Source organism: Zootoca vivipara, chromosome 10, assembly GCF_965207765.1.
Source record: "Zootoca vivipara chromosome 10, rZooViv2.hap1.1, whole genome shotgun sequence".
Classification (NCBI taxonomy): Eukaryota; Metazoa; Chordata; class Lepidosauria; order Squamata; family Lacertidae; genus Zootoca; species Zootoca vivipara.
Window position 1 is genome coordinate 46050162 of NC_142593.1, and position 23407 is coordinate 46073568.

General features: G+C 40.1%; 1 protein-coding gene across 3 annotated transcripts in view; it reads right to left on the reverse strand.

Moving 5' to 3' along the window:
* Positions 1 to 23407, reverse strand: part of NIPBL (NIPBL cohesin loading factor) — a 136425-nt gene that overhangs the window by 73488 nt on the left and 39530 nt on the right. For all 3 annotated transcript variants that reach the window (XM_035100720.3, XM_035100721.3, XM_035100722.3), the window contains exons 2-3: positions 3310 to 3453; positions 2382 to 2547 (exon numbers count right to left, since the gene is read on the reverse strand). In XM_035100720.3, the coding sequence (XP_034956611.1) occupies positions 2382 to 2547; positions 3310 to 3373 (230 nt within the window). In that variant the 5' untranslated portion in view covers positions 3374 to 3453. The remainder of the gene's footprint in view (positions 1 to 2381; positions 2548 to 3309; positions 3454 to 23407) is intronic.

Below are 23407 nucleotides of genomic sequence, written 5' to 3' on the forward strand. Positions count from 1 at the left end.
CCAAGGAAAGAGTGGAAGGGAAGTTAAGCAAAGATATCTAGGAATTAAACAACTTGGAGGAATTTAGATATGTTACAATTATTATTTTATGTTCATGTTTTATATTTATGTAATCACTTTTATTTTCATTTTATGCATGAAGGTAACAGAGTATGTATTGATGGCAAGATATAACAGAACAGCAAATAAAAATATTAAGTAAAAAACCCTTTCTTTAAATTATTTTTCTTCACATATATTCTAAGTCAGGTTCAGTAGTGCTTATAGGAACGCAGAAAACAGGGGAGAAAGGGGTTCTATAAACGTTATTTAAAAGAAGCTACAAGATAGAAACTATTTTATTTTATTTTGGATTTCAATTGCTACTTCATTAATTTGGAATGTCTAGAGAAACTTGCTTGACTTTTTATCCCAGCTTGAATTTGAACTATAGTTGTTCTTCACTTTACTTGGGCCCCTGGATACTACCTCATGAGAACACATTCCTTTGTCTCCTAGTGCCTAGCCAACATGTAGTATAGCAACATGGTATATAGAAGCAGCACTCTGGACAGTTACAACCAGAATCACTTCAGTTCTGGAAATCATTGTATTGAGTTACTTGTACACCACTGAGAGACCATTGTAATTAAGCAGTATATAAATTGTCAAAAATAAATAACCCTTTGCTCATCCTTGGTTTATGTGATGTATCAATGAATAATACAGCAATCACCTATTAGAAAAAAACTAAGATCATGGCCACTGGTCCCATCACCTCCTGGCAAATAGAAGGGGAAGAAATGGAGGCAGTGAGAGATTTTACTTTCTTGGGTTCCATGATCACCGCAGATGGTGACAGCAGTCACAAAATTAAAATACGCCTGCTTCTTGGGAGAAAAGCATATAAGCAAGCTAGGCAACGGCCTAGAGCGCTGTCGTGGAGGGGGCACTGCCAGCCTGCCCGCCGCTTTTCCTCCTGCTGCTGCTTGCGGCAGAGGCACTTCCCTGCAATGCCCTGCAGGGGGCGCAGGGCCGCGCCACACGACGGGGAGGCGGGGGCAACTGAGCGCACGCGCGCCTAGCGCAGCAGCGACAGCCAGGCGGCCACCGCCAACGCGCCTCAGAGCCTGCATGCCCCAAGGCTGGGCGGTGGCGGGAGGCCTGCAGGCCTTTCTGCACTGCCGGGGCGACAGAAAGCGGCGGGAGGCCCGCAGGCCCTTCTGCGCCGCTGGGGCGATGGACAGTGGCGGGAACGCTGCTGGCCCCTTTTGCGCCGCAAGCGAGTTGGCCGCTGATTGACAGGTGGCCACGGAGAGCTGCCTGAAACCACTGAGTTTGGCGCCCCTTCCACACCCCTGATGGCCAGGTAAAGAGACTGCTTTTTACCCCTTCCCCTCACCAACAACCACCAAGGAACTCTCTTTTTATTTTTTTTATTTTTTCTATTTTCTATTTTCTATTTTTTTTTTCATTTTTTTTATTCCACTTTTATTTTTTTCTTTAAAAAAAGTCAACCCTGGGAAATCGGGGGGGGGGGCAGAAGGTGATCTCGCCTAGGGCGCAAAAAACCCTAGCACCAGCCCTGAGCACCAGATCTTATTTATTTTATTTGAGGAGCTATGTAATATGCCTACAGGACTTTTGAGCAAGTTGTTATGATTAGGCCTAGCTCAGTGTCATGGGAACACACCATGCCAGCTGGTTATGACCTCCTCTTCAGAGCAAGCTTTAAAAAAATATAGATTATACATCTCTAAATCAAATACAGCTTTCACATGCCAAAAGCAGGTCAACAGATGGGATACTTAAGCTCACCTACACTACTGTTCTATCATACTACTGTCCATAAGATTACTTTGCTTAAACACTTAATATATTGTCTTCACTCTATTTTCATCAGGTCAATAAGCCACACATTCATTAGGAGTTCATGTTAGCGCAACTTTTCCCCAGACCAGAACCCTTTCCTAAATAGAAATTCTTCTCTGCGAAGTCTTAGAACTGTACTAATACGTACATTTTTATACAGCCCTCTCCCGTATCTCTCCAAATAAATTATAATTCAGAGTAGACCCTGGTGAGATGTTTAATCTTGTCAGTACAGGGGCACTGATTAAGTGCCCTGTTCTCTAAAATAATTCTTAGTTTAAAATCCATTCAAACCACCTTCTTTGAAATTAGTTTCTACAGCCACAAATCTGAAGTTTATTGCTGGCATCCAATCCAGCACAATAATAGATAAGTGGTCATCTGTTGCTGAAAAATATACAGCCATGTTCAATAATTACAGAATCTTGCATTCTATTAGGATAGAACAACACAAGAATATCTATAACCTGCCTCTGCTATAGTTTATAATGAAACTGACATTAATTTGTGAAGTGACTTTTAATACGTACATATGATCTGTTGAAACCTGGTTGAGGCTGTGCACAAGCTGTGAAACCAGATTTTCATCTCTACAGGCCAAAAGGCAGTTCACCTCTTCTGCAATTCGTCCATTAAAGAGCAAGCTTTTTGTAGTTGTAGCAGGTAAAGGTGATGGAAGAGGAAGCTGGTTCAAAACTATTTTGAAAAGGGTAAAAAAAATTGCATTATTCCACCAATACATAAATGTTTTAGAAAGCATTTATCCCCACCTTCCATTGCTAATTTGAGCACTGTGCAGATTGTGATTTGGAATGTGCTCAGTTACAGTGCCTACTACATCATTAGTGACAATCAGTATTTTGCCAGTGCCAAAACCCATGCCATAACTGGACTAGATGCATTAATTTCAAAACTAGTCTCACTATTAAGCATCATGCATACCAGTCAAACTATCAGTTCCATATATTTTGTTTTATATGTCCTGTCAATTTGATTTCACAGAAGCTAAATCAACAATGCTCTAAACAAAGAATTTCCTAATCCCTACTATCTTCACACATGAGGAGCCTAGGAGTGTGCAGGTGCCCACCCATCCACAAAGGGAGCCTAGTAAAGGGAACCTTTAATGCCATCCTTCTGCCAAAGAGGAAGGTAGGCAGTATAGAGATTATAGTGTAGCAGCTGCATTTCACTATGCAGGTTTCAATCTCACAGTTTTTATTAAATTATGAATAAAACATTATTTAGTAGGAACCAGATTCCACAAAGGCCCTATGGTCATTTGCCCAAGAGAAGGACACAAAACCCCTCCAACTTTTATCCCTGACACATAGAGGGAGAGAGAGTTTAAAGAAAACTAAACCCACCCCCACCATAAAAATAAATGTGCAATTCATAATTTTGCTCCCCAAAGGGGTTAATTAATGAATTGCAACAAAACTCAAGAGAGATACTTACGGTCTGTAAGACTAGCAATCCCTGCAAGAGTAGTGATGGGAACATGAGGCATATCCCCATTCATCCTGAAATGTTGGGATGGTAGTGCCTACACACAGATCTTAGTTCGGATGCCAGCTATCATTACTTCCCATCTCCCAAGCACTGGAATGAGAAAGAAATACTTATTTTGCAAAGTTTCCAAGTATGTAAAAAACTAATTTTACTGAACTTTATTATTCTTACAGCAGCTATTTAAAAAAAGTAAAGAATCTACTGATTTTAACACAAGGAAAACAACTGCCATGATTTTATAGATACACATTACACAGATGACACCTTCTTCTAGGTAAGCAGTTTGTAAAGTCACCAGTCAACCCCCCCCCCCCGCAAAAAATGTGGCCAATTAAAACTTGTGTAGGTTATTCAGTTTTGTGTATTTATCTGCACAGTTGGGAAATTAGAAAAATCTAATCACATGCCTCTAGTGATCCTCTAGATTAAATAATTAACATGTGAAAGTAGTAACTTCTTGATGAACCATTACTATAAATCAGCAAGGTAAAAAAGTTTCCTTTCACACATTTGTTGTTGTTTTTTTAATGTGCAGATAAAGTGAGTTAATTGCACATCTGAAGTGTAACTGTGACTCTTGAAAAAGTATTGGAAATCACTTGGGTCCTCCCTACACTTGTCAGGGAGTAATGAGTGGCTGCCTGATGTAGATACGCTTAGTCACAAACCTGGGTTTATCTCTACATAGTGTGAAATAAGCCTTTAATGTCAAGTAAGTTTTAATTATACATTCTGACCATTTAACAAAACACAATACTATGAAGTTTCTTAGCCATACAGAGCACCTGACAAATGAAAATAAGTGAATGCCTAGTAGTTAATGCCTAGCTAGTTTCACTAATCTCCACACATCTGCAGAATGTCTTATGGGATATCAAAAGGCAACTTTTGCATAATCATCACTGTGGAACTTACAGGCAGATAGTGAACTACTGCTATTTAGAAGTTAATAAACCATAAAGCACAAAAATACATACATCATACAGGCCAGTTACAGAGTAGCAAAGGGAAGACAGATCAGATTTGGGAAACTGTATATGCCACATTTATCTGTTTTTTAACAGCTGAAGATCTTAGCTAGATCAGGGCAATGGTGTTATACTGTTTAGATTAACTTTCTGCAGACAATTTACAGAACAAATATAATGTAATTTCAGGATGGGGGCTAATTAGAGAATGTTCATCTAGACAAGTCACTTTCAGTTTCATGTAGTTCAGATGACTACACATTTCAACACCCATTAGGAATGAAACATTTTTTAAAAAAAAATCAAAAGGATTATGCTATCATGAAATGCAATTAAGAACAAAAGTATCCTCCGGGTATATTTCAGCCTACTAAAACTCTTATTCTTTCAACACAGTAATTTTCAACTTTATAGATGCAGAACCAACCTTTAACCCAAACATGCATTTAGTGATCCAGTTCTTTATCTCCCCCCCCCTCCCCGATATATTTGTTCGGTGTTAGTGCTGCTCTTATGACCCACCTTAGATTATGCTATGACCCAGGAGTGGTTCCCAGCCCACCAGTTTAAGATCAAAGTTTTTGATAGGACAAAATAGGGTGCCTTAGATTTCTCAAATGCTTCCACCCCCACCCCAAAGGTCAGTGTTTGCTGTCTCCAATGATGATGCCAGACCAATCATTACTGCAATTTTACACAGTAATCAACCAACATAAAGGTATTTTGTTGTAAAAGATTAAAATGTACTAAAAAAATTACTATGAGAAAATGCAATTATATTCCATCTCAATGCTGGGTTTCACCTTACTATTCAAGACTTACTTGGCATGGACCATATCCATCTCGTGGCTACATAAATTTCTAATTCAGGATGCTAATTACAACTGGCAGCTTTAAGGGCTGTTACCAAAAAATGAACAAGGCAATTACAAATCCTAACAAAAGTATAACATACTTAATAATCAGTTATATTATGAAAAATGACAGCTTATTTTGATCTTATTTTTGTCCAGTTGCTGGTAGGCTTTAAGTTTATAATATAACAAATATAACTGTGCTAGAGGCATCTGAGGGTTAAGAAAAAGGCTGTACAGTAGTTCAGTAGTAGAGCAAAGGTTTAGCACACAGAAGGTTCCTAATCCAATCTCCAGTTACATGATTAAGTTGCACGTAGTGGGAAAGACCTCTTCTGGAGAACCTGGACAGTCATCAGAGCAGACAGTATTAAAGCACCCATATGCCCTTCATTATCATAGTATACCTTCTGCAACTAGAACTGTGTATCTTTTAGGCAGAAGCAATAAATTTGAAGATTGAGGAAAATATTTTTTTAAAGATGTAAGAATATAAGCAACTCTATTGATACAGCTGGTTCTCTATGGTTATTTTGATCCATTTTGATCCATATAAGACATATAAGAAATTAAGTCATCTTCTTTTCATAAAACAAGTTATAGGAAAAGGGCTTCCATTCAAAAGTAATCCTTACACATGCACGTATTCTTTCTAAGTATAAATTTGGATTTGCCCACAAGAGGGCGCATACTATACTATAGTCTCAGATCAAAGTTACTGTACAGCAATTCTTGTAATACTTGTGTGAAATTCTGAATGCAACAGGTGAAATAAGACAAAACTGTTAGCAAAAATGGCATGAGAGGCAGCACTAGCAGTCATCTTGAAGTATAAGCAACAGCCTCCAGTACAAAAACTCAAAAGTGAATAGATCAAAATATTTAAAATCAATAAATATCAGAAAAGTACATCAAATAATAATTGGTATAAATCAGGTATCTCCCCCACCACCACCGCCATGTAATACAAGTTCCTGAACAAAAACGTATTCCAATCGTTTACTATAACAGCTGATGCATATTGATTTGCATCTGAAAACTTTTATACTAGCTAAGAGTATTGTCAAAAACTTTGGCATTATGCAATCCAGATCCCTGTTTTTTATTTCAAATATTATTTTCTGAGAGATCAGGGACGGAATTGTAAAATAAATTGTTTGTTTTTGCTTTCCCTCTACCCACATGAGGATACTAAGCAAAATCCCTTACTTTGAAACGGAATGCCCAGAACAGTGTTTTTCCATCAGGCAAAAACAAGATGTCTATGCTACTTATATATAATTTTCCTCTGTAATAAATATGCAACTATTGTGTCACCTATAAATCTAGCACTGGTTTACATCCAGAATCATCCATGGAGGCACAAGTTGCTTCCATGGTGAGAAGTGCCTTTTTACCAGCTCTGGTTAGTACTCCATCTGTAACTGTTTCTGTTTCTTAGCTACAGTGGTTCTTCCATTGGTTACTTCATGACTAGATTATTGCAAGGTGTTTTATGTGGGGCAGTCTTTTGATTTGGTTCAAAGAGTTGTAACTGGTGCAGAATACTGTGGCAAGGGAGGTGTCTAGTCACAAACATAACACCAGTACTACAGAAACTGCACTGGCTGGCAGTTAGCTACTAAACCACGTTTCAAGGTGCCTGAGGTGACTTACAAAGCCCTATGCGACTTAGGGCCTAGGCAGTGTTTGAAATTCCTATTGTTCTAGGTGCATTTTGTGACAGGGAATTTCATTAGCACGAGCAGTTTCTCAGCTCTGGGTGCAGCACTGTGCCTAAGATTTCAAATTAAAACTGCAAAGTGGAAAGAAAGGAGGACCTTTTTCTGCCTCCTCACTTCCAGCTACTCTCTGAAGACTAGAGAAGAGACCCTGTTAAGAATATTAGGCATAGCTGCCAAGTTTTCCCTTTTCTTGCGAGGAAGCCTATTCAGCATAAGGGAAAATCCCTTTAAAAAAGGGATAACTTGGCAGCTATGATATTAGGGGGGTGGGCAGGGGAAGGACTAGACCATGTGAAAAATGAACATGATATTTTAGCTGCAGTTTGTCCATTTTTCAGCTTTGTATTCAGGTATGAACTCCAGACTGTGATAAAGTTTTCATATTTTTTCACCCTGAGAATGCACTGCCCAGCTGGCTTGCAGACCTGGCAGGCAGGAAGCAGCACTTTACAGCAAGCCTTTACTGCAAGGTAAATGGGCATTTCCTGCCAGATCTGCAAGGCATAAGCCCTTGCCACCTCTAAGCAGTAAAAGCCCCTGCCGCCTCTTTGCAGTAAAAGCTGCTTTCTGCCTGCACAATCTGCAAGGAGCAAATACCATGCCTCTTGCTAGAGACAGGCCCAGCATTAATAATTAGCTTCCCTTCTCTTGCTAGGCAGAGACCCAGCTTCACTGCTTTCCCCCCAAAAGATCCCAGTGGCTTTATGACACACACCCATGCCTCTTGCTAGGCAGAATAGAGATGCAGCACAGGTATCAGCCTAAGCACGATTATCAGGGTCTCTACTCTGCCTAGCAAGAGGCAAGGTGTGTGCCTTAAAGCCATGTTTATTGGAATCTTCCTGTGGGATGGAGATTCCGATCAGCAAACAAAGTTTCTTCTTCAGATAAGATCAATGTGGCTTGGCTCCTGCTTCTGTTCAGGCAAAGATGCATCAATTTACTTCTGCAGTAAAGGCTTCATACATTTCGAAACTAAGGTGCAGACAATGCTGGTGTTTGGGCTGCTGTCAGTTCAAATTGCTGGCTTAACACTGGTCTTGAAAGACCTACATTGGCTTCCAGTACGTTTCCGAGCACAATTCAAAGTGCTCTAGTTATCTCTCGCTTGGACTACAGCAATGCGCTCTATGTGGGGCTACCTTTGAAGGTGACCCGGAAACTACAACTAATCCAGAATGTGGCAGCTAGACTGGTGACTGGGAGCGGCCGCCGAGACCACATAACACCGGTCTTGAAAGATCTACATTGGCTCCCAGTACGTTTCCGAGCACAATTCAGAGTGTTGGTGCTGACCTTTAAAGCCCTAAACGGCCTTGGTCCAGTATACCTGAAGGAGCATCTCCACCCCCATCATTCTGCCCAGACACTGAGGTCCAGCACTGAGGGCCTTCTGGTGGTTCCCTCGCTGTGAGAAGCCAAGTTACAGGGAACCAGGCAGAGGGCCTTCTCAGTAGTGGCACCCGCCCTGTGGAACGTCCTCCCACCAGATGTCAAAGAGAAAAACAACTAACCAGACTTTTAGGAGACATCTGAAGGCAGCCCTGTTTAGGGAAGCTTTTAATGTTTCAATAGATCGTTCTATTTAATGTCTTGTTGGAAGCCGCCCAGAGTGGCTAGGGAAACCCAGCCAGATGGGTGGGGTATTATTATTATTATACACTGTCCTTCCTTGGAGGTTTTGAAGCAGAGGCTGGATGGCCATCTGTAACCTAGTTTTCAGGTACCAAGTGGCACCTAGATTGTCTATCTGATTTTCTAACACTGATCTACAACAGATCCCAATGTGTTGCGGAGCCAAGAACATGGTGTTCCTATGGGTATATAAGACCCTTAACAGAACAATAATATATTCTCCAGAAATCTTTAATGGTTTAGTTAAACATGCTATCACTGAGTAAATTTGCAATTAATTAAGCACATCAAATTTAGATTTTTATTCCCCCCCAATATTTTCCCAGATTATTATAAGTTCCAGCCTTATTTCAGACATCGTGATATATCGAGATATCGCGATGTTTAGCTGGTGATATATTGTGATATTGAAAACCAGATATCACCAAGCCCAAATCATAATGGGAATGCCCTGCCCTCAAGAATTAGGGTGATGCAAACCCTGATGTGTTTAGCTTTCTTTTAAAGATATATATATTTATTTTTTTATTCAGGCATTTAGTTAAATTGACTGGAGATGATTTACTGTTTTCATGGTGCTGCTATGAAAATGTGATGTATTATTGCAGCGGTTTGGTTTTCAGATTGTATATTTTATTACATATAACATATTTTTATGGTGTATCCTGCTGTGGAATTGGTTTAAATGATGAGCAGGTAAATAAATAACTAAATATAAAACTTAATCTCAGTCAGTTATTGTTTTCAATGCTTTTCTTTTACATAGAAAACTAGTTATTTGATTAGCAGTCATGAATTTAGTTTTAAGAGAATGAAAGCATAGGTATAACATGTTTAATACAAATTGATTTTTAAAGCATTGTTTTTAAGAAAACTTTTTTAGAAATTTTAGCAAGATTCATTTTCTAAAAAATTAAATTTAAAATGTCCATTTTTATCTATCCTGCAGGAGCCATTCTCTGATATAGTCCATATTCTCTTATAATTTTAAAATTTGCAAGCCTTATCTAGCCTGCATTAGATGTCACAACCAATGTAATCTTCTTAAAATTACCCCTCTAAGATTTCTGCTCAAAACAAATTCAGCAATCAGTTGCATGTATAATAAGCCAGGTTGCACTTTAAAATGTTCAAAAAAATTATTTTCACACAAGAACAACAGGGAATACTATATTTGATGCTAACTCTCTTTTTGCTGGGTGCGGGGGTGTCTAGTTCCCTTTGCTACAAGCATTATGCACACCAGGGATCAGGCTCTTGCAGCCAAGAAGCCCGCCCCAGGCTTCAGACAGAGCTCTGCACAGGACTGCCAGGGATACATTGCAACACTTTGTTACAAGGTCTCTACTTGTTACTTTGTACCAGGCAGGTCCAGTCTGATCACACTGCCACCTACATGATAATTTCTAGAACAATTCAATTTTATAAACAGAATATATGAGCCAAATCCTTATCTGCTTTAAGTTTGAGGGTTTGCCTGACCCAGAAAATGTAACTTTTTATACAAATTATGTCGTTGGTGGTTGTTGTTGTTAGTACAATACCTAGTGTAAATTGGAGAGCCTCTATCTAGCCATGCTATTCAGTGATGCAACTCAAAAAAATCAATGAAAGAAACCACTATTTAAATCAGCTAGGACACAACCACCATGAACAATGAAGAGTAATCTTATTTACAAAGATGTATTTGTCAAAGTGAGCTCTGGTTAAAAACAGACTAACAGAGCTACCCCTCTGTAATTTGTTGCTAGGAATGTATAAGCAGCCCCAAGTATTATCTGAAGCAGTTGGAGCCCATCTATCAGTGTTCAGTGGATAGAGAGATCCACAGACAGCTGTTATCCTTCAAAGTTCTCAGAATCATAGGTAGCCTCTAAGGCACTCTACTGACATAATAATGGGGAGGGGTGAGAACAGAACATAGATCTAGTCATTTTTTATTTTTTACTGTACAGTGGAACCTCGGTTTACGCCTACCTCTGTTTACGAAAACCTCCGTTTACAAACGCCACGGACCTGGAAGTGTTTACATCCGGGTTCCACGGCGTCGGATATGCATGCGCAGACGCAATCTGCACAGCTCGCGCATGTGCAGAAGCGATCTGCGCAGTGCGTGTGCAGAAGCGCTCTATCGGTGCTTCGTGCACGCACAGAAGCGTGCCTGCGGCGAGCGAATACCCCGGCGAGCGAATGCCTCCTTGGAACGGATTGCGTTCGCAAACCGAGGTACCACTGTACTTGAAAACAAATGAAAACATCAATACTGAAAATGATACTATTTTCATAAAGGCAAAAAGATTTGCTAAATCTTTAAATAGTCTTCAAAGTAAATGTATAGAATTTAATTTATTACGCAAACTAACAAAAACAATTGCCTCACATTAAATGTGAATACATCATTCAGTGCAGCTTAGACTGGTTAAAATCACATCAGAATAAAACAGTACTATCTAACAACAATAAAACAAAGGGAGGCGCAGCAGCTGAAACAAAATCTGCTGATTAATAGTCAATATTCTTAGACAAATACACTTGAGTCACCTGTGAAGTTTAAGAGTTTTGCCAGGATTAATCAGGCTAATTCAGGACACAATCAACAAGAAAAACAAGAAAAATAGTATAAAATCTGTATTTTTGCACAAATATGGAAAGAGGAAAACAAGATACCTGAGTTTATTTATAACTTAAGAATCACAAGCCTGACAGCAAAAGTATTCATCTAAGGCCTGGTTCACACATACAGTATAGCTAATCCAAGAAGTTGACTGAAAAGTAGCTTTATGTGGTAAGCAGTTTGGGTTCAAGCATGGGTTTGTGATGATGATGTGCCTAAGTCACTGCAACCGGGTGCAAGTTATCTTACAGAGGCTGCTTTCTTTCACCATCTCACCCCACTGTCACCATCTTTCAATTCCTATTCTTGTCTACAAAAGTGGGATTTGCTCCTTCAGAAAAATATGCTTGTTATGCATGGGGCTGATAAAGGCACTGCCAAAAATTAATTAATAAGATAATAATGCAAAACCTGATATATGGTAGAAAGGAGTATGCAGGGGGAAGGAGAGTTGGTTAATGAGACTTGAAGTAGAAAGGGTGCCTCTGCAGAGCACTGCAGACAAGGATGGAAAAATTGTAAACAGTTGCTATATCATATCCCATATTGAACCACAATCTCAATAATTGGCATGCTACCAATCTATACAGTGGGAGTCAGAGTCAAAATAATTTCACACCTTGGCTCATAGATTCATAGGCACCTTCCACATGCCTCTATGGATGAAACCATACAATTCTTATATAGAATTGCATAATTCCTTTGCCACTCTAACCTTGGTCACTTTTCAGATTTGCCAGTGCTGCAAAAGCACTAACAACTTCCTTTCACCATATAAAACCTCAAATAGAGCAGCTACAACTATTGTGAAAACTTCACCACAAGTTCTATTCCAATGAATGCAGCAATGCCCCCTGGTGGCCATTCAAGGATCAAAATCTAGCCTATACAGTATATATCAAAAGATGCTACTCTTCCAATCTTTGTCAAGGAATCAATTTAAAAGACAAAAAGGAACAAATACTTTTATTTGTGGAGCCTGGTAAATATTCAAGGTTTTATAATTTCTGTTTTGAGACTCCTAATTATTTTTCAAATACAACCTTATAAAGTGAAAAGCTACCAGATGCCAACAACGTATTAAAAGTTTTTAAGTTTCAGATAATATAATGAAAATTACTAGAATAAAAAGTGTCATGTGATTATACATTCAAAATATTGTATATCCAGGTAACACATTTGAAATACACCCGTGTAGTAGTTTCTAAACAAGATAAAGATCTTGTTATATTGAACTGGTCCAAGTGTAATATAATCTAGCTATGTACCTGATGTAAAATAAAACAATTTTACGGTTTTAAAAATATGAACAGCACTCAGTACATTTAGAACACAATGCTCGGATCCTAAGAAATGTTGCATAAATTTACGTGCCTTTCTGATGGCAAGGTTCCCAAGGATGGCAGGATCGCAAAGGATGTGCTTTACAGGGAGCAGGTTTCAGGCACCAGGCCCATTGGCAGACCAACTCTACATTACAAAGATGTCTACACAGCATGTGACATGAAGGCTGCCAACATCAACCCAGCCCTGTGGGAATCCCTTGCAGATGACCACAGTGCCTAGCGACAGACAGTCAGGTCATGTATCCACACCAGTGGCTAGAGGAGGAATGACTGCTGGGAAGAGCACAGAAAGAAGAAATGTCGCAGTACACCTGCAATAGCAGAACTGAACACCTTCATCTGCCCCAGCTGCAACAAAATATGTATTTCACATATTGGTCTCTATAGCCACAGCAGACGCCCCCCCCCCAAAAAAAGGCACACTCCTCCACTGTCTCCTGAGACAGACAGATGCTGCTAACAACAAGAACAACCACTCAAGGAAGGCAGCCCAGTCCCAAATTCTGCCAAGTCCCCTGTCCCACTGCAGTCCCCTAGAGGGTCCTTCAAACTTCTGGATTGGCTTTTAGGAGTATACAGTAGGATAATGCAGCCTCACTGCAATAGCAGAGTTCAATTCATGCTTCTCCAGTTCCCAACCAGTCTAAGAATTCTATTATTCCAGGAATGTAAATATAAATATTTTATTTGTACCACCATCTTCAAAATATGTGCATTCATGTTTATAAACAAGGGTTCCCAAGGCAAAGATGGCAGTCTTTGTTGATGGTGCCAACCACCTTTTAAAATCCAGATTGTGGAATATAACTTAGCATGACAATTCCAAACAGTGTCAAGATATCACCATCCCACTGGGTGGAACATCATCAAGTTTGGCATGACAGGTCTACCCTGCACCTATTTTGATGCCTCTGAATATATTGTTGCACGATTCCCCAAGGGGTAAGTGGCAGTCTTTGTCTGTTTGGATGCCATGTGCCATTTTGAATTACGATGATGGACTGAAACATGACTTTGGCATGACTTTGCCCAATTTTTGGCAGATCGGCCAAAACCAATGATTTGTATGCCTCTCGTATCATTGCCCAGATCGTATATTTCTTGTAACTCTGAAACTCTGAAATGTAGTCCCTACAGATCCATGTATAATTCATGTGCAATCTAGGTGGAAGACCTAGAAAACTTTTAATGTTCAGTTCACATAATTCACTTGGTGGAACAAGTCTTTCATGGTTGCTGCTTACAACAAAAAGGCTAGGGAGCAAATGATGCACACAAGAAAACAAGGAAGGAGGGGAAGAGTGATTGTGAAAATAGACAAATGAGGTCTGCAAAATCGAACAAATCAAATAAGTACACTTCTGAAAAAACTACATTTTAGTTTACGGACAAGCTACTCCATTGTTCACACATTTAAAAAATAGTCTTAATTTTATCAACAAAGCAAGTATGAAAAGTAGAATGCATCCTTCTAATGCATATTTTATGATAGTGTGTTATTCTGTTGGAATGCTCTTTGACTAAAGAACAGTATGAAAATGCTTTACATAATAAAAGTGCACATACTGGGTGGAATTCAATGGTGCAGAAACAGACACAACATGACTTTGCCGCCTTCTCCTTCCCCATGAAGTTTCCTATGTGCCCAAAAAAATCTGCCCTGGAGGTCACCCACCCTTTTTGAATGTGAAAGAAAGGTAACAGAGAGAAAGAGATGAACAGGAAGTTATGCTATGTGGGTGGAAGTCCATTCTGCTAATGTTGGATTCAACCAATCATCTTTATAGTAAGAAAATGAAACAAATTAAGTTTAACAAAATGTCTTACAGTGCAACCTTATGTATGCCTACGCAAAAAGTATGTTCTATTAAATTAAGTGTAACTTGTTGCCATGTAAATGGCGTTGGAATTGCAGCCTTAGTTTCAGTTTTCTTTCACCATTTATCAATTTGTGGTTCACCTCTTTTTATTTCTCTCTCTTTTGCATTTCTGGCCATTCTCTGTGATGCCTCAGTGGTTTTATAAAGTCTTAGTGGGTGTAACAGACGTACACTCTGCACTATAGTATTGTAAGTCTACTTAACTATCTTCTGCATTTTGTGTGTCCTCTGTCTACATAATACTCTTTCCTTTTGCCCCATGCGTTGCCCACAGACAATTCCCCTCCCCCTTTTTGCTATCTTCCTCCCTTTAAGAACCTAAATGCTTCAAATTCCCCAATTGCCAATCTCTAAATTGATTTTCATAATCATATTTCACGGAATGGCAGACAGATCAATCATTTGTCTTTTATAGGCAGGAGTAAGGGATATTTTTACCCCAGTTAAAAAGCAGAGAAATGAGAGTGAGAATATTCAGCAAAAAGGATTGCCATGGAACCTCCATGGCAGTACCAGATGTAACATCACTTAAAGATTCTGTGTAATCTTACCATGCAACGAAGGAAAGCAGAGAACAACTCACTGAAGTCTGCACATTTACGTATGCTTATGAGCCCTGTGACACAAACATATACTCCATGCTAATCTGGAGTAAGTTTTACAACTTGATTCTCTATCAAAATCTATACAAATCTGAGGCTCTGCCTCCTCCCTAACAAAAGCCTGTCCCCTGACAAAAATCCTGGCTATGCCCATGCCTCACCCCATTCAGTCCCCATTCTGCCCTCTTCTGGGTTCAAAAGAACTCATACATCAGAGGTTGCATGTCAACTGAAAGCATGCAAAATGGACCCCATCTGCACTTTGTTTCTAAACAGTTTAATCATAAATGTAAACAGTTGCAGTGTCTACTACCAAGTATTCATTTACTAAAACTAAGCACACATCATGATGCTATAAAATATACCTGTTTTTACCACCACCAAGCAGTGGTCATGCTTTCCTCCCTTGAAAAAACATGCAAACAGAAAGCCTACAATCGTTTTAATAAAGATTTTCCTCTTGCCATTTAACTATTATTGACGATAAACTTAGATAGATAAGAGGCCTACGTGAAACTGAAACCCAACATTTAAAAAACGACACATTGCATGTCAAAGGAAGCCATAATTAATAGCTTACTCTGAATGAGCAGGACTTTGTCCCTATGCTAGTGATATGAACAAGCCATGCAGTTTAGCTCAGCATGACATTCGAACCAGAGTTATGGTTTGCTTCTCCCTAACTTTTTATTCTGGCCAAAATTTTCTATAGGCCAGTGTTTTACCAGTGGATCAGATGGTGTCAGGTCATTTTAAAATAAAAACATTTCTTTTTTAAGAAGTACACTTTACATATTCAAAGATGGATGCATGAATCCAGAAGCAGTTCAAATACTTGGAAACATATTTCAAGTATTTAAACACTTTAAATGGCAAAATAAAGAGCTTGCAAATATATCCAGCCTGCAAACATATCTCAGGAATTTTGTAAGATCTGTCCAATAGATGTAGTATCAGCAGCAGCAAAGACAAGGAACATGAAAACATTAAAAATCTCATAGCTCTTTTTTTAACCAAATTGATTTATTAAAAATAGAATATTTTCTTCATATTTTACAAAGCTTCAGCTTTGCAAAACTACCGTGAAAACTCTTCCACTATGGATCTGTCAAAATGACCCATCTATGAAATAAAAATGAAAAATTCTGATCAGATATGAAAACATGTCAGGAAATACAGTACATGGCTGCACTGGAACATCCAATTAAAATATGTATGGGAACTAAAAGTATTATAAAAAACAAAGGAAAAATGATTAATATAAACACATTTTACTCACTAAATAGTACAGAAACAACTTAAGCATTTGTACTACAACAACAACAACAACAAAACACAAGCTGTTTTAGCCTGCAATGTGAAAACCTCACAATGTAATCAGCAATGAAATCTCACTCAGGCACACAGAATACACCTATCTAGCCTGGAAATTAAGGACAAACAAGCAGCTGGTCTCATACTGATGGTACTTCATTCTCCCCAAAAGTTTCAGACAATAAGATTTGCCACCAAGTTTATCAGAAATCAGCAAAATACATTCAGAGTCATACTGAAATTTTATCTCTAGTTTAACGTCAGCCTGGCTTCTTCACTCCAGCACTTTCCAAAGTGAGTTAAGATGCTATGAGGTTGCCCTAATTTGAGATTTTACACACACTCACACAGCTATTACAACCACCACATTATGATTATTGTACCTTTTAAAGATAAACAGATGCAGATCTTAAATTTCCCAAAGAGACGAAATGCTAATAACTGTACCTTACAGTATTACTAGTACACCTGGGAAAGATACTTTTTTGATCTATATGCAGTTCATATGGCGGACGGAGAGATGGTGGAGTTGGAACCACTGCCTGATTGGGATCCAGTAACCTGCCCTGAAGTTGAAACTCTTATAGACCAATTTAAAGTGGGTAAGGCCCCCAGAGATGATCTTATATCTATTGATGCCATCAAAGCCAAAAAAGACTGGTGGATCCCGCTTTTAGCAGCTCTTTATACATATATAAACAATACAGCAAAATTTCCCTCAAGCTGGATCTCCGCTTTGATTGTATTAATCCATAAGAAAGGTCCACGCACAGAGCCGAGCAACTTTAGGCCGATCAGCCTGTTAAATGCCATTGGGAAGATCTACTCCAGGTACTTGTTAAACAAGTTATCAAACTGGTTGGAGAGTAATAATATCATTGCAGATGAACAGGCAGGCTTTCGCCCCGGAAGATCTACAATGGACCAAATATTAATATTGAACCACCTGGCTGAAAAGTATGCAGGCAAAGCCCCAAAAGCTCTGCATGTGGCCTTTATTGACTTCAAACAGGCCTTTGACCAGAGGAGGAGGAGGAGGAGGAGGAGGAGGAGGAGGAGGAGGAGGAGGAGGAGGAGGAGGAGGAGGAGGAGGAGGAGAAGGAGTTTGGATTTGATATCCCGCTTTATCACTACCCTTTCCCTTCCTCCCCCCACAACAGACACCCTGTGAGGTAGGTGGGGCTGAGAGACTTCAGAGAAGTGGGCCCAAGGTCACCAAGCAGCTGCATGTGGAGGAGCGGAGACGCGAACCCGGTTCCCCAGATTAGGAGTCTACCGCTCTTAACCACTACACCACACTGGCTCTTTAGACTATGGACAAAACTGGCTGCCACAACAATTGATCATCTTCATCATCATCTGATCATTAGCCTGCATTCGAACACCTTTCTGAGAGTCAGGCTAGATAATAATGGCCTAGTGTCTAACCCCGTTACCACCTCTAGGGGAGTAAGACAGGGCTGCCTGTTGGCCCCAGCACTGTTTAATTTCTACGTTGATTCGCTGGTGGCCCACATGGCCAATAATGCTTACCACCCCCCTAAATTAGCTGGTCAATTACTAAATGTTCTCCTGTATACGGATGATGCTGCACTCCTAGCTAGATCTCCCACTGGGCTGAGGAGAATGCTACAAGCACTCCATGAATATTGTGTACAGCATGAGCTTCAACCTAATTATGCTAAGACCAAGATTATGGTCTTCTCCGCCCGACCAAAATTTCACTCGTGGTCGATAAATGGTACTACATTGGAACAGGTCAACTGTTTCAAATATCTGGGACAAGTAATTAGATCAAATAGGTCCTTTCTGACTCATACAGAGTATATAACTACAAACGCATCTAAAGCAGCCATGATGATTAGATCTCTATATGCTAAGAACCAGGCTCAATCAGTGAAAGTTGATTTGAAACTGTTTCAAATGAAAGTCCTTCCCCTCCTGTTGATGGGCATTTCCCTGGGTGCCCGTAGAGATTTTCTCAGATTGGAATCTATCCAATCACGATTTCTTAGAGCCATCCTAAAATCCCCCCTTCTGTAGCAGGTGGGGTCATGAGATTAGAGGTTGGTTGGCAAGCATTCCAGTATGTGGCCTTGAAGGCAAAACTCTGGCTATGCTTAAGCTATGTTTTAACCCGGTGGGCATGGCCCCCTTGATATGGAGAGATGATTTCCAATCATCGTGGGAAAAGGAGATCATAAATGAAGTGCAGGCCTGCGGATTGTCACATCTTTACCTCGAGTCTATGACATTTAGTCAAGCTAGAGCTGTGCTCTCTCAAAGACTGAGTGACATTGCTAGACAAGAGGACATTGCCCTTGGGAAACCTGGGGTGTTTTTTGGGGATCAGATATTTCAGATTACACCAGACCCTTATCTTGCGGAATTCCACTATGTGGAATACCGTAGACTCCTCACAGCTGCTAGGTTAAATGTCCCTGGAATCAGCGATATTGTTGGGAAGGTACAGGGGAGTCCCATATGCCCAGAGGTTTCGTCATTGTGCCGTGGGAGTGGTTGAGTCAACTGAACATATTCTTTTGATCTGCCCATTTTACACAGATCTTAGACAAAAACTTATAGCTCCACTCCTATGCCAACTTAACCCTTTAGCCAGAGAAAGACGGGTTTTGTTTTTGCTGTACATGTTTACTGGAACAACAGCCTCCTTGGTGGCCAAATTTCTTTTTCTGGCCCTTAAGCATAGTAAGGTCAAAATTGACAGCATTTGACATGGGTCTAAACGTATAGTCTACTTCTTATGGTTGGTTTAAGTTTTAAGTTCCTTTAGATGTTTAGATGTTTTAATTTTTGTATGGATAAATGTTTATTTCTGACTGACAGCCGAATAAAGTCTGATTGATTGATTATTACTAGTTTCTAAACCAGGGGTCCCCAGACTACGGCCCGGGGGCCGGATGCGGCCCAATTGGCCTGCCAATCCGGCCCGCGACGACCCCCGCCGCCCGCCACCGCTGCCCGCTCTTATGGCGCGCAGCGCGGCAGCGCTCTTCCGGGTCGGGGGAAAAGCGCCAAAAATCCTTTGTGCGCATGCGTATGGGCCTCTCCCGACCCGGAAGAGGTCATTTCTGGTGCACTTCCGGGTCGGGGGAGGCCCATACGCATGCGCACAACGGATTTTCGGCGCTTTTTCCACCCGGGAAGCGCGCCGCGCACTCCCCCGCCCACCGGCCCGCACAGGTGCGCGCTCCCCCGCCCTCCGGCCCGCCGCGCGATCGGCGCGGTGGGAACCGGCCCAAACGCCGATAAGTCTGGGGACCCCTGTTCTAAACACTTCAGAGTTAAAAATCTTATTTTATAAATACCTTTATATCCCACCTTCCCTCCAAAGACCTCAAGCTAGCATACATGATTCTCCTGTTCCTCATTTTATCCTCACACTACCCTGTGAGGTAAGTTAGGTTGAGAGGCAACGGCTAAACCAGGCATCCCCAAACTGCGGCCCTCCAGATGTTTTGGCCTACAACTCCCATGAACCCTAGCTAACAGGACCAGTAGTCGGGGAAGATGGGAATTGTAGTCCAAAACAACTGGAGGGCCGAAGTTAAACCAACATCAGCCAGTGATATTCAAGCAGATTAGGAATTTTAACCCTGGTCTCTCAGGTCCTAGGCCAATACACCACACTGGCTCTCTAGGTGGGCAGTTATCTAAGCCCCCCATCATTTCACACATATGTAAATCAAACCTATCCCAAAGGGAGAAAAGGACCAGTGTACTATGTTAGCACAAAGCTGCTAACACTTGCCACCCTTATTCAACTCAAGAGGCCTGCTACTTAAAGTTGCATTTTTAAAGACTTACAGTATAACAATATACAACCATGTGTCCCACTTACTTCAATAAGACTTATTTCCAAGTAAAAATGGATAGGATACCAACATAAAACTGCAATCTGATGAATTAAACTTGGAATACAAAACTGAAATCAAATTTAATTACAAGAAAGTGTGCTATTGAATAAGGCTTTAGCCTAGATAAAAACATGACACAGAACCAAAAATCTCAGGGGAAAGCCTTCATTTAGGGACAGACTAGATGCCAGAGTTGTCAATGAATTTGCCTTTGTGTGTCTGTTCGTTTTTCAGTAAAAAGTAGACAGTAGTGGGGATCTGAATGGGCCGGTGGCGTGAGAGAAAGAAGATTGAACTTTTTACCCATGCTGTGGTCACTATCAGTAGTGGGGATCTGAATGGGCCGGTGGCATGAGAGAAAGAGGATTGAACTTTTTACCCATGCTGTGGTCACTATCAGAATCCCCCCAAGGCCTGCTATCTACAATAGGTGCAAAGTTTCCAATGGTGTGGGAGGAGTGATTCCAGCTGGTACCATGGCAGGGACAGAGGTTTAAAGTTCCCCTTTCTCATGTCATGAGACTGATCCAGATTCCCTACCTCGTCAGGCTATTTGTGAAATAAAAACTATGCAAGAGCAAGCTAGATGACCAATGTAACAAATTCAAAACAGGGAAGAGTGGTGGTGATACCTTAAGAACTAAAAAGAGAGCATACAGATATTGATGGTGCAGTGGAAAATTTTCACAAGTCTATATGCAAACCTAGTGAATTTAGGGAATAAACAAAGACACGTAATATAAATAATTAGAATGATTGTACAGAGGCATGTGGTATCCTAAAACTCACTGCTAGAACTTAAGTCTAGAGCAGGGGTAGAGAACCCATTGCCAGATGTTGCTGGGTTGTATCTAACACTGCCATTCCACCCACACAAACAGTTTGTGCTATGGAACTTCTCTCTCCTGCTCATGCCTCAAAATCTGCTCCAGGGAGGGGGGGGAGCTCCCCAGAGCAGATTTTGGGCAGGTGCGGATAGAGGATAGGAAGGGAAAGAGGAAGTCTCATTATGTAAGCAGAACTCTGCTTGCACAGGGTTGGATACAACTCATCATCCCTGACCATTGGTCATGCTGTCTGGGGCTGATGGGAAATGGAGTCCAACTACATCTAAAGAGTCTCTGGCCATTGTCTCTCCCACCCATTCATACTAGACAGATACATCCTGTTCAGAAGGGTAAGGTATATAATGAAAGGCATTCAAAAATATGTACTCATTGCTTAGGAAAGAAGCAGAAGAGTATCAGAACCCCCAAAATGTCATAACTATTCATAAGAAAGCCCCCCCCCAAGTGCGTTAGGCAGCAACCCTAACATACTCAGTTGGGAGTAAAACCCACTGTGAACTCAATGGGACTTAATTTTGAATAAACATGCTTATTATTGCACTGTAATTATTTATTTTACTTTTCCTCTAGACAACATATTTGATGCTTGAAAGCTTGTATTTGCTTATCAACAGAATAAATCAATCTCTCTCAGATTCACTATGATTAACTGGGCAACTCAATTCACTATTTACCCATAATTTGATAGACTTAACATGCAAACTTTAAATTAAGCCCTAACCACATACATGCAATCATAAGGAGACACAAATAAGACTGATTTCTTCATCTTTGATTCCTCCTGTAACATTCTCCTTGAAGTTCCAGCCTGGCTCAGCTGCCTGTTTCTTAAGTGGGCAGGGCATTCTTACAACTTCAAAATGCAGCAGCTGTTCACTAGGCTCTTTTGAATTGAGATATTACTCTGCCCCCTTGTGGAAGAGGAAACAAGGCTGCTCACATAAACAGATAAAAAGGTCTATGGAAGCTACATTGCAATGACGTGTGAATTTCTAGCAGATGCATGATGTGGTATTTCATGTTAGAAAGAGAATGCAAGAAGAGAGCTAAAATACACCATACAATAAACAAGATAACACCTTTTCTGTTAAAGGAACAGGCATTTAAACAAAGCCACTATCTTAGACACACTTACAAGAGACTAAGCTTCATTGAACACAATGGGACTTACTACAGAGCTAACATGCATAGGATTGCAATGAAACCTTGTCTTAGGGTTCTTCAGCATAAAAAGTCCTATGAACACACCATCACAAAACACAAATGATTTCAAAAAGGCACTATTCATTCAATTGAGTATTAATTATGTGCATCTTGCACTAAGAAAAAACTCAGCAACTGTTCTCCATGTAATAACTTTGCTTTATCTTTTTATACTCTCAAACTTGTATTTTATTACCCCATTATTTTAATACTCCTTCTGCTTCAACAGTCTGAAAGGGTTTAATAATGTCTTCTTCATACCCTGAAATTCATATTCAATGAACTTTACACACAAGATGTAACTATCTCAGCCTAAGGCTTTAACCCTATGCAGAAATACCTGGGAGCAAGTCCAATGGAATTCTTTGAGTAAACATGCCTGGGGCAGGATACAGATGAACATCTTTAAGAAGGTGTGTTAGTCTTGCATATCAATGCAAAATGTAGTAAAAGCTAAGTGGTCAGTAGGTTATACTGAAATGGGTGTCTTTTACAAACAACTTGTCAAAGTATCATCATATTTAAAACTGCCACAAGTCCTTTGGCATCTATCCAGGACTAAATTTAGAACACTAGGGTCTTAGACTAGTATAATTTTCTGGTTTTGGTAACTTTTATACATTTAGTTTTCAAGTGTTTAAACTTCCTCACAAGTCTATAAAATTAGTTAGACTGGTCAGCCCTTAAAAGCACAAGAGGCAGAATTAAATTGGCCGAAGTAAACATTTACACTTCAGATAGATAGACAGACAGACAAAATGAAGTAGCAGTATTCAGAATTCTAAATATGATACAGTGAGCTTTGGAATTAAACCTGTCTAACAACAATAACTTCTTACAGATATTTGGTACAAGACTGCAGTCCAGAACTTTATACCACCACATTTACAGTTCTTAATTCATAGTCAATCAGAACGCCAATCAGCATTTGCTGATTGCGTACTTTACTGTTTATATTTTTATTGATTCTTTGCAAATCTATTAGATTTTTCAATATACTGTACCATAATCAACAACATGAAAAGCATTTTTTAAAAACCTAGGTAAGACATCAACCGATTGCTAAACCTCAGGCATACCTGCCACACATTTGTGCACAGGAACAGTGTTTCTGTCAAAGTGGCAGGCAAGGTACATACAATGTGTACACAACTCAGTGGACAGAGACCCAATATAAG